Source organism: Rhincodon typus, chromosome 10, assembly GCF_021869965.1.
Source record: "Rhincodon typus isolate 14 chromosome 10, sRhiTyp1.1, whole genome shotgun sequence".
Lineage (NCBI taxonomy): Eukaryota > Metazoa > Chordata > Chondrichthyes > Orectolobiformes > Rhincodontidae > Rhincodon > Rhincodon typus.
The window spans coordinates 70,610,734-70,622,959 of record NC_063341.1 but is presented as its reverse complement, the minus strand read 5'-3'; the positions used below and the strand labels follow the sequence as shown (position 1 = coordinate 70,622,959).

The following is a 12,226-nucleotide window of genomic DNA, read 5'->3' as shown; positions in this document are numbered from 1 at the left end:
AGGCTGTGTGCCTATAGCTGGAAAGTGTGTCTAGTGTGGGTAGTAGTAACTTTTGGCAGTACAGACTTGATGGGCAAAAGGGCTGATCTGTACTGTATGATTCTATGACAGGATGTAATTTATTACATCTCAGCAACTGTATACAGGTTACATTAACTCTTGGGAATATTAACTCTTACTAACAAGTGGTAGTGAATAGATGTGTATCTCTATCAGGAGATATTGCTGGATTCGAACAGACTCTCCACTTAGAGGTTTTGTGATGTCATCACGCAGACTAGAGCTCGGTGAGGATCACAAATGAATCTTTTCAGGATCATTAACTCATATAACAACTTCTGTCATGAGACTTGATGCCACACGATTAGTTTGGGTTCAAAACAAATTGGTTGAAGTGAAGGGAAAGGCAAAAATTATCTTCAGGCTTAGACTTCAAAATAACACTATTTATTATACGTTAATACCAAATACTGCTGTAGATGGTAATCATAGATATACCAGGCTCGGACTTATACTTACATTAAGTAAAGACCAATCTATCTTTTTTGTGTGCTCATGCCCTTATGTTTTCAAGACTTTCTCAAATCCTAGAGTGTTCTAACGCTGCTTGTGTTGTGTTATTTGCACTCAGAGATGTGCAGCTCTGTGAAATCATTGGAAAGTTATTCCAGGGTCCTGAACATGCCGCAACAGGCAAAATCCAGCAGGCCAGACAGCTTCTGTGGAGAGAGAAACACAGTTAACGTTCCTAGTTCACAGCAGGCTGAAGAGCAATCTTTTCACTCAGAACATTGTGAATCCCTAACCCAGAGAGTTGTGGAAGCTCAACCATCCAGTGTATTCAAGACAGAGGTTAAGACATTTTTGAATACTGAAGGAGTCAAGTAATTTGCACAGAAGGTAGGAGTGTAGAGTTATGTTGAAGTCTAATCATGATCTTGACTGAATAGTGTAGGAGGTTTGAGTAACTGGTTAGCATACTCCTGCTTTTGTTTCTCGTGTTAGTTTCCGTATTTACTTAGAATTGTGATTTTGGTGAGGACTACAGTCATGTAAAATCTGAATACTTTTTGAATAACTAATTCATGTTCAATAAATGAGCTTCATATCCCAAAGTGGCAACTGATGGATTTTAAAGTCAATTCATTAATCTGGAATCTTGGCTGGCATCAGGAAAGATGACCTCAAAACTGTCATTGACATTGTAAAAACACAGGCTGTAAAGGTTTAGGGGAGGAAATCTGCTGTCCTTACCCAATCTGGCCTACATGGGACTCCAGACCCACTATGAAGTGATTGGCATCTAATTGCCCTGTGAAGTAGCCGAGCATGCCACTCAGTTCCAGGGCAGTTAGGAGTAGGCAGCAACTTGCCAGCTCATGAAAGAGTAAAGGCAGGTCTTATGAGGGAAGGTTGAGGGAGCTAGGGCTTTGCTCATTGGAGTGAAGAAGGATGAGAGGTGACTTGATTGAGGTGTACAAGATGATGAGAGGCATAGATAGAGTGGATAGTCAGAGACTTTTTCCCAGGGTGGAAATGACTATAATGAGGTGGCATAATTTTAAGGTGATTGGAGGAAGGTATAGGGGAGATGTCAGAGGTAGGTTCTTCACATAGAGAGTGGTGATTGCGTGGAATGCGCTGCTGGCGGTAGTAGAGGAGGGACAGTGGTGGTAGGGACATTTAAGCGACTCTTGGATAGGCACATGGATGATAGTAAAATGTAGGGTATGCAGGGTAGTTTGATCTTAGAGTAGGATAATAGGTTGGCACAACATTGTGGGCCGAAGAGCCTGTACTGTGCTGTACTGTTCTATGTTCTATATGTTCTATGAAATGATTAAGCTAGAGGGGTATCAGAAGAGATTTACCATGATCTTGTCGGGAATGGAGGGTTTGAATTATAAGGTGAAACTGGATAGGTTGGGACAGCATAGGAGATTGAAAGGTGACCGTATGGAGGTTTATAAATCATGATGGGCATGGATAGGGTGAATGGCAGTTGTGTTTTCCCTAGGATAGGGGATTTCAAGCTTAGGGGGCATATGTTTAAGGTGAGAGGAGAAAGATTTAAGAAAGACATGAGGACAATTTTTTTATAAACAGAGAGTGGTTTGTATGTGGAATGAACTTCCAGAGGAAGTGGTAGATGCGTGTACAGTTTAAAAGACATTTAAGTAAGTACATGAATAAGAAATATTTGGAGGGATTGGGCCAAGTGCAGGCAGGTGGGATTAGTTTAGTTTGGGATTGTGGTCGAGATGGACTGGTTGGACCGAACGGTCTGTTTCCGTGCTGTATGACTCAATGACTCTATGGAAGCAAAAGTTCTGAGAATCCACAAGTACAGGTTTACCTGAGCATTGGTATAGTCTCAGCCAGACTCAATGGCCAGCTGCCTCAGCTAAGTCATTTGCCAATGTGTCTCAGACTTAAACATACGAATTCTCAGGATGAGGGCATCACTGGAATCACTTTACCGCCCAATGTACCCACCCCCCCCGCCACACACACTCACTCAGTTGCTGACACAGCCGAGTGACCCTGATCAGTAGTTAAAAATCAACCAGGCTCTTATGGCACACAAAAGCCAAGTCGACAACAGATGTCATTCGCTGAAGGACATTAAGTGAACAGTTGGGGCTTTATGACAAACTGACAGCTTCATAAGTATTTGCACTGATACCAGCTTTTTTCAAGTCTTCTGCTTTTCGAAGTGAATTAAAATTGTCAATGTGCCAGAGTGATTTGAATTCCCATTCAGTAGATTATTAGTCCAGGGCCAGGGGACTTTTAGTGTAGTGACATAATATGCTGAGTGCAAAATGCTGGAGAAACTCTATCTCAGATGGAATCTGCAGAGAGAGAGAGTTAACTTTTCAGGCTGTGGACCTATTGTCAGACCACTCTCTCTCTACTATTTAACCCCCAGCAGACTTTGTCCTCCAACAACTCTTCTTTAAATATGTGATTTGAGAAGAACGTGTGTGGATCAGGGAACGAAAGTGTAAAACTTTGAGTTCACAGCTTTTGACATACACTATGTTACTTGGGAGAATAATTGCTTATAATTATTGGTCTGCAGGATTTATCCTCTGGTTGAACCTACTGCTGGAGCCACTGAGCTGTATCAAAGACGGGATGGAGGGGTGGTGGGGGTGAACAATTAATGCCAGCCTTGCCAGAGATACCCGCAGCCTGAGAGTTCATTTCTTTGAATCTGCTGAAAAGGCCAGTGTGTTACTGATACCGGTTGATGGCAATGCTCCCTCTAAGTTTCTTTTTGCTGCTGGGACCTCAGGTCTGTGCTCAGCATTGACCTCTGAAACCAAGGTGTCGGCATGGTAATCAGCATGTGCGGGACTTCGGAGGAACCTTGGAGCGGGCTGCACAGCTCAGAGGGAATGTTGGTTGTCAACAAGTTCAGAATTGCCCGCATCACTAAGCCTGCACTTGTGGGCTCTCAGTTATATTAGTTCTTCAAAAATCATTGACCTTTTTAGGGTCTGTATTGGGAATTGTAACTCTGAGTAAATATGGTATATTGGGAATGAAGTGAAATTTTACAAACAGGGGTTACAACAGGAGTAAGACGTCACCTTACAAGCTGAAATGCACATTGTACCAGGCATGAACACTCGAGGGTCTACATCAAGAGAAATGAGTGGAGTGGAACCTTATACACCCTAAGTCCTGCATTAGCCTTAAGAGCAGCCTGGAGAGTATCAACAGATTCCTATAGACAGGATACGAGAAAGACCTAGAATGGAATACTTCTGTGTATTGTATAAGAATGAAATGTAAACAATATATATGTCTAATGGTTGATGACTTTCTGTGTGCATGGGACAAACATGGGACAATTGGATAGATGTGGGACAGAGATCAGACAAATGTGGGACAGAACCAGGATGAAGTGTCAGAGAAAACTCTGTTTAGCCAAAGACTGGGGCTGTTTGAACAAACACACAGTTAACCCAGAAGAAAAACCTGGTGGAACTCAGCAGGCCTGGCAGCATCTGTGGCAGTAAATGGAGTTAACCTTTCAAGTCCCATGACTTTTCATCAAATTATTTTATTTACAAAGTTAACCTGCATACCTGAGTCTTCCTGTGGTCTGTGGAAGGATCATAACTGCAACGATAGAAGACAATAGAAGAAATAGAACTATTCAATACAACCATGGTTCATCTTGTTCATTAACACCACACTCCTGCCCAGTGAAAAGCTGGAAAAGCAAGCTAGGTCTGCTGTGCGTGAAGCTGTCTTCTTTAATTAGTCACTTATGCATTGCTAACTTGCTTCTCTTCCTGTTAATGGGCTGGATCATAATGGATTAGGCTCTCTCATGGTGTGTGCTGCTAGTCAGACCTGTCTCCAAATCCTTCAGCTCACAAGTTTGTTCTGTGTTTTAAGTTAATGGAAGACTGAGGGAATGTGATGTGAATTGGACAAACTCAGACTATTTTTGTCACAGCATCAGAGGCTGAGGAGCGACCGGATAGAAATATATCAAATTATGAAGGACGCATATAGAATGGATAGTCGGAGTCACTTTCCCAGGGTGGAAATGTCAAATACTAGGGGGCATAGGTTTAAGGTGAGAGAGGGAAAGTTTAAATGTAATTGTAGTGAATGTAACAAAGTCAGCTAGGTGGACTGCAGATGGGATTAGTTCAGAATAGCATCATAGTCAACACAGACATGGAGGGCTGAAGGGCCTGTTCCTGTGCTGTAGTTTTTCTTTTATTTTTATTCATTTACAAGATGTGAGCGTCTCTGGCTAGGCCAGTATTTATTACCCATCCCTAATTGCCCAGAGGGCAGTTAAGAGTCGTTGAGTCATAGAAATGTACAACATGGAAACAGACCCTTCGGTCCAACTCATCCATGCCGACCAGATATCCTCAATGAATCTAGTCCCATTTGCCAGCATTTGGCCTATAACCCTCTAAACCCTTCCTATTCATATACCCATCCAGATATCTTTTAAATGTAATTGTACCAGCCTCCACCACTTCCTCTGGCAGCTCATTCCACACACGCACCACCCTCTGCGTGAAAATATTGCCCCTTAGGTCCCTTTTAAATCTTTCCCCTCTCACCTTAAACCTCTGCACTCCAGTTTTGGACTGCCCAACCCTGGGGAAAAGACCTTGTCTATTTACCCTATCCATGTCCCTCGTGATTTTATAAACCTCTATAAGGTCATCCCTCAGCCTCCGATGCTCCAGGGAAAATAGCCCCAGCTTATTCGGCCTCTCCCTATAGCTCAAACCCTCCAACCCTGGTAACATCCTTGTGAATCTTTTCTGAACCCTTTCAAGTTTCACAACATCCTTCCTATAGCAGGAAGACCAGAATTGCACGTTGTATTCCAAAACTGGCCTAACCAATGTCCTGTACAGCTGCAATATGACCTCCCAACTCCCATACTCAGTGCACTGACCAATAAAGGCAAGTGTACCAAACACCTTCTTCACTATCCTGTCTACTTGTGACTCGACCTTCAAGGAACTATGAGCCTGCACTGCAAGGCCTCTTTGTTCAGCAACACTCCCCAGGACCTTACCATTAAGTGTATAAATCCTGCCCTGATTTGCCTTTGCAAAATGCAGCATCTTACACATATCTAAATGGGGGAGGGGATGGAAGCAGAGGGAAGAGGAAGGGAGGAAGGTTCCAGAGGGCTATGGACATCTCTGAGTTGTTGCATCTTTTGAGCCTTGATGCATGACTGAAAAGAAAAAGTTTCTTGTTAGCCCGGTGAATGAGCTGAAGTGGAACTGTGGAGGGGTGCAGCCTGAGCCAGTGTGTTGCGATGCTGTTGGAGAGAGAGGTGGAAAGTGTGCATGTGACACCGCATGGCATTGAGTGTGGATCGCAAAATGTGGTGAGAGCAGCTGTCTATGGAACATTGAACATCACGGAGATATCTGTGATCCTGGGGCGATTCAAAACATGAGGGATGAAACTTGATTTGGAATCCACGTGGGGTGAATCTGAGCCGGAGGCAGTCACTGAGGATTGGAGTTTTAGTGAATACCTGGAGAAACACCAGGAGTGACAGTGAAGTTAATGTCGGTGGACAAGAAGAAAGATTGGAATGGAAATCCGCTGGACAGAGGAGCAGAACTTCTTCTAGGTGGGCATGCCTGGAAGTGATGTAGCAGTGAGTTAAATACTAAATAAAAACCAAAAGAACTGCGGATGCTGTAAATCAGGAACGAAAACAGAAGTTGCTGGGAAAGCTCAGCAGGTCTGGCAGGATCAGTGGAGAGAAATCAGAGTTTTCATTTCAGGTCCAGTCACTCTTCCTCAGAACTGATGGTAGCTAGGATAATATGAGATTATATGCAGAAGATAGGGTGGGGGAGGGGATAAGGAGTAAACGATAAATGGGCATAGAGACCAAAGAGAGAGAACAATAGTTGGACAGATAAAGGAGTTGATAATGATCGGGCTAGGAGGGTGAATAGCTGTTAATGGAGACTGTTAGTGGCTAACAATAGGTAGTGTGTAAAAAAACAAAAGTTGCTGGAAAAGCTCAGCAGGTCTGGCAGCACCTGTGAATAAAAAATCAGAGTTAACGTTTCGGGTCCAGTGACCCTTCCTCGGAACTGATGGTAACTGGGAAAATGTTGGTTTACATGCAGAAAATAGGGAGGGGGATGGGGTAAGGAGTAAACAGTAGGAAAAAGCCCAAAGAGAGAGAAGAGCAGTTGGATAGACAAAGGAGTTGATAATGATTAGGCTGGAAGGGTGAATAGCTGTTAATGGGGACTGTTAGTGACTAACAATAGGTAGTGTGCAATGGCAGGCTATGTGGTAACAAGGCCGGGTGTGTGGGGTAGGGGGCTGGGAGAGTTTAGGCCCTAAAATTATTGAACTCGATATTGAGTCCAGGGGACTGCAGGGTCCCCAAGCGGAAAATGAGGTGTTGTTCCTCTAGCTTGCATTGGGCTTCACTGGAACACTGTAGCAAGCCTGAGACAGAGATGTTGGCCAGGGAGCAAGTTGGTGCATTGAAGTGGCAGGCAACTGGAAGCTCAGGGTTATTTTTTCTGGCAGAATGTAGATGTTCTGCGAAGCGGTTGCCAAGTCCACGCTTCGTTTCCCCAATGTTGAGGAGACCACACGATGAACAGCGAATGCAGTAGACTAGGTTCTGGTAAGTGCAGGTGAAATGCTGCTTCACCTGGAAGCTTTGTTTGGGCCCTTGGATACTGAGGAGGGAGGAGGTAAATGGGCAGGCATTATACCTTTGGCAGTTGCAGGGGAAGGTGCCATGGGGCTGCGTGGGGTGTTCAGAATGAAGGATGAGTAGACTAGGGTGTCCCGGAGGGAACGGTCCCTGCGGAAGGCGGACAACGGTGGGGAGGGGAATATGTGTCTAGTGGTGGCATCTCACTGGAGGTGGCAGAAAGGGTGAGTGATGATCTTCTGGATGTGGATGCTGGTGGGATGGTCGGTAAGGACAAGGGGAACCTTATCGCTGTTGCGGGAGGGAAGAGAGTGGGTGAGGGTGGAAGTGTGGGAAGGGAACCTTTACTTTTTTTTTATCCTGGGTCAGCTTGAAGAATAAACTAAAAAATCTTATCCTTGTTTATGTCACAAATTCTACTCAGATCTGTCCCCAGTCTGTGTATTTCTCTACAAAAGACCTGACCTCACCTGGTCCTCTCAGTGACGCAGACTGTCACAGGGTCCCCATCTCACCTACCCCTCTCCTTGACAACCAACATGCTCTGTAGAGAGCTACCAAGCTAGTCTTGATGAAGGACATAGCAGTCTGCTAGCTGGAGTACATTCTTCTTCTATCCCACCCTCTGTGCTTCTTCCAAATGTTGAACATGGAGAAGTATTGATCCAGGGTGGGGGGATCTAATGAGACTTGATAAGTGGTGGTGATGATAAGTAATCAGTAGGAGATTTCCTTGGTCATGATTAACCTGATACCATGAGACTTTATGAGGTTCAAATCAATACTGAGAATGACCAGGGCACCTAACTCCTGACCATATAGCACAGTGCTATCACATCTTTGCCACTGGAACAGGAAATACCCATGGATGCGGATGGTTGTGTCTTGACCATTGTGTATAAGGTATGAATCTGTGAGGAGCTTAGAAACAGACAGGTCTGCGGGGCAGCTTTCCCAGTTTTGCCACCATGCCCCAGACGTTAGAGAGAAGGAAAACTTGGCAGTGCGAGCAGACAGATTTTGACATTTCTGGTACCTCAGTTGATGCCAGCTGGTCCATCCAATTTCACTCCTTTGTTCAGACTTTGTAACTCATGGATACAATTCAATGACGTGTTGGGCCTTTTCAGAAGGCAGTTAAGAGTCAACCACATTGCTGTAGGTCTGCAGTCACATGTACATTTCAGCTGTATAAGACATTGGTGAGGCCACATATGGAGTACTGCGCACAATTCTGATTGCCCTGCTATAGGATGGACATTATTAAAGTGGAAAGGGTGTAAGAAAGATTTTCAAGGATGTTACGGAGATGGTAAGGAGAGCTTAAATAGGCTGGGAATAATTTCCCTGGAACGTCAGAGGCTGAAGGGTGACCTTACAGAGGCTTGCAAAATCATGAGGGGTGTAGATAAGGTGAATAGTCAAGGCCTTTTTCCGAGGGTAGGGGAGTCCAAAACTAGAGGGCATAGGCTTTTGAGAGGGAATGATTTAAAAGGGACTCAAGGGGCAACATTTTCACACAGAGAGTGGTACATGTATGGAATGAGTGGCCAGAGGAAGCAGTAGAAGCAGGTACAATTACAACATTTAAAAGGCATTTGGATAGGTACATGAATAGGAAAGGTTTAGAGGGCTATGGGCCAAATGCAGGCAAACGGAATTCGTTCAGTTGAGGAACCCTGGTCAGCATGGATGAGTTGGATGGAAGGATCTGCTTCCATGCTGTATGACTCTATGTAGGCCAGACTAGGTAAGGAGAGCAGATATCCTTCCATAAAAGGTATTAATGAATTAGATAGTTTTTAGAGCAATCAATATGGTTTTATGGACATGATGAGAGTTTTAAGTTCCAGTTTTTCAGCTTTTTTTAAATTTAGCTTTTAATGTGTGTGGTGATTGGAACCAGATGGATCCATTGACTATGGATTGGGGTTGTTAACCTGGGCCAATTAGGGAGCCCTGGCTGATGGATATAAACAGGGGATTCAGAGAGTCTCCTGATTTAGGGACTGACTCCGAGATGGCTGGCCAAAGCCAGCGTACTGTAAAAAAGAAAAAAAATGTAACCAGGAGATAATAAAGTTATTTGCACACCTGGTGTATTTTTTTAATGGGTGTCTCACACCAGCTCATGCACACAACATGGATACTGGGGAAAATAAGCACTACCTGTTATATGGCAGTAGTGTAGGGGATTTTAAAAAAAAACCGGGAGGAAAAGAAAACTGGGGATTCAGACAGTGTCCTGATTCGAGGTACTAACTCTGAGCTAGCTGGGCACAGACAGTGTACAGTGCATATGCAAATAAAGAGTGACTTGATGATGGGATACTGGCCTCTGTGCAGTTATTTCATTTCCCATCCATAGTTGCCATTGAGAAGGTGACATTGAGTTGCCTTCTTGAACCACGCAATCCATGCTCTGTAGGTAAACCCACAGTGTGGTTAGGGAGGGAGTTCCAGAATTTTGACCCAAGCTAGTTGCTAATATGTAGTAAACAGATTCTTGTCGTGAAGTTTGTGTAGTGATTGGAACCAGAGCTACGTAGATCTCATTGACTATGAGTCCCCTGAGTGGGGCTGTTAACCTGATTGGATCAATCAGGGAGCCCTGGCTGACAGATATAAACAGGGGATTCAGAAGATCTCCTAAGCCTAGGGACTGGGTCTGAGCTGGCTGGTCAGAGCCCATGTACTGTGCACATGTAAGTAAAAGGTGACTTGGTGATGGGTTACTGGCCTTTGTGCAGATATTTCAGTTTGTAAGGGCTTTCAGTGCTGTACTAGACCAAGCAGGCCCTGTCAACTATCAAAGAGGATGGCATAGCAAACCTACTCCATGATGAGGTACAGAGTTGGTTTGACTGCAGATAAAATACTTCCCACCCTAGTGAAGGCCACACCTTTTGTTCAATCCTACCCTCTTCTCCTGTCTCTCAAAAGTCTATTGCATCTGTAAGATTTCCAAATTCTGAAGACCCAATCTTAACTCTGAGGTTTCTATGTTGTAACGACTCTATGAGTCTAATAAATTTTCCCTTTTCCATAGATGGCTCGTGATCCACTGCATATTTCCAACGTTTTCTGTCAAGGTTTTGTTTTAAGGCTAAAGTCAGAATGAGAGCTTCCATTCAGCTCACACACAACATCAACCTTTGTGCCCCTGTCGATGAGGACAGGCTTGTTCACAGTGGGAAGTGGTTCCAATGGGAAAAGATTAGCCAGGTTCTAGTTTAGTTCAAAGAAGAAAAATGCTTTCATTTCGAGACAATTTACTTCTGGGCTGACTGCCTGCTGCTTTCTTGTAGTGTCTAAGGGATAAACATCAGTTCTCACAATATATAAAATCTTTTCTAGCTTAAATGGGAAAAGTGACTCCATGTTATTGGCTCCTGTCACCTTCTCAGGATTTCTCAAAGCACTGTATAACTGATAAGATAGAAACATTTGTCAGTTCCCGGGGGAGATCTCCTCCCTCTCTCTATCTTGCCTGAGTAGCGCCATGGGATTTTCCATTTCTGCCTATGGGGTTAGATTAATCCTCAGCTTAATTCCTCAGCTGACAGTGCAACACTCCCTTTGTATGATGCTGGAGTAGTGCCCTGAATGTTGTGTTCACGTCTTCAGAGTGCAATCGGAACCCACAGCCATCAGACTCAGAGACAGGAGTGGAAGCCCATTGGGTCACAGTAACCCCAGGGGTGAGTTACCCCACTCAAGATTTTAAAAGAATGGGACATTGTTTTTTGAAAGTGATCCTTCTGCTATTTCCAGAGTGCTCACTCAATCAATCCACCCAGACAAGAAGAAACATGGCAGATGATTTAGAGTCAGCAAAATATCCATCATTTCAGGAAGGCAATAGCCTACTGGTGTTATCACTAGCCTATTAATCCAGAGACCCCGATAATGTTCTGGGGACCTGGGTTCGAATCCCACCATGGCAGATTGTGGAATTTGTACTCAATAAAAAAAATCTGGAATTAAGAATCTACTGATGACCATGAAATCATTGTTGATTGTCAGGAAAAACCCATCTGATTCAATAATGTCCTTAAGGGAAGGAAATCTGCCATCCTTACCTGGTCTGGCCTTCATATAACTCAAGAGCCACAGCAATGTGGTTGACTGTCAATTGCCCACTAAAATGGCCTAGCAAGCCATTCAGTTGTACCAATCACTACAAAGCCTCAAAGAAATGAAACTGGGTGGATCACCTGGCATCGACCCAGGCACTGGAGAAGAGAACGGTAGAAACAGCCCTGTTAACCCTGAGTTTATGCTTAACCTCACACTGTACTTCAGCCACTTTGTCTGAATTCTCTCTGCAGTTTAGAAGGATGAGAGGTGATCTAATTGAGGTATATAAGATGCCAAAGGGGATGGACAATTTAGATGTAGAAAGAATGTTTTCCCCCTGTGGGGCAAAGTAGAACAAGAGCTAATAGTTTTAGGAGAAGGGAGAGGGCAGATTTAAAATAGAGATGAGGAGGAATTACTTCTTGCAATAGGCCTTGAATCTGTGGAATTCTCTACGCCAGAGTGTGATGGATGCTGGGACATTGAGTAAATTTGACGGGAAGATAAATTTTTAATTCATAATGGGTTGAAGGGCTATGGAGACGTGGCAGGAAAGTGGAGTTGAGGCTGAGATGAGATCAGCCATGACCATATCAAATGGCGGAGCAGGCTTGAAGGGGGTGAATTGCTTACTCCTGCTTCTAGCTCCTATACTGTAATGTTCCTTTGTTACAAATTTCCCTGAGTGTGATCAGTTGCCTGTTCATTACAATGTCTTATTCTTTTCCTGAATTTATTCAAGTTTGATGAATATTTGATTTTTCATGTTTGGGTGGTAAGTGGCAAGATTGTAAGGTGGCAGGTGTGTAAGGTGACAGGTGTGTAAGATAGCAAGTGTGTAAGATGGGAGGTGTATAGGGTGGCAGGTGTGTAAGGTGACAGGTGTGTAAGTTAACAAGTGTGTAAGATGGAAGGTGTGTAAGGTGGCAGGTGTGTAAGACA

The 12,226-nt window shown here is 44.0% G+C and overlaps 1 protein-coding gene across 2 annotated transcripts in view; it reads right to left on the bottom strand.

Annotated features, from left to right (window-relative positions):
• Nucleotides 1-514: 514 nt before the first annotated feature.
• The window catches only part of st6galnac3 (ST6 (alpha-N-acetyl-neuraminyl-2,3-beta-galactosyl-1,3)-N-acetylgalactosaminide alpha-2,6-sialyltransferase 3), a 328,714-nt gene continuing 317,002 nt past the window's right edge, over nucleotides 515-12,226 (bottom strand). Inside the window, exons 5-6 of one of the 2 annotated variants that reach the window (XM_048602459.1) lie at nucleotides 4,101-4,134; nucleotides 565-719 (exon numbers count right to left, since the gene is read on the bottom strand). In XM_048602459.1, the coding sequence (XP_048458416.1) occupies nucleotides 663-719; nucleotides 4,101-4,134 (91 nt within the window). In that variant the 3' untranslated portion in view covers nucleotides 565-662. Of the gene's footprint in view, nucleotides 720-4,100; nucleotides 4,135-12,226 lie in introns of both variants that reach the window. The other variant, XM_048602457.1, reaches the window with a different exon arrangement.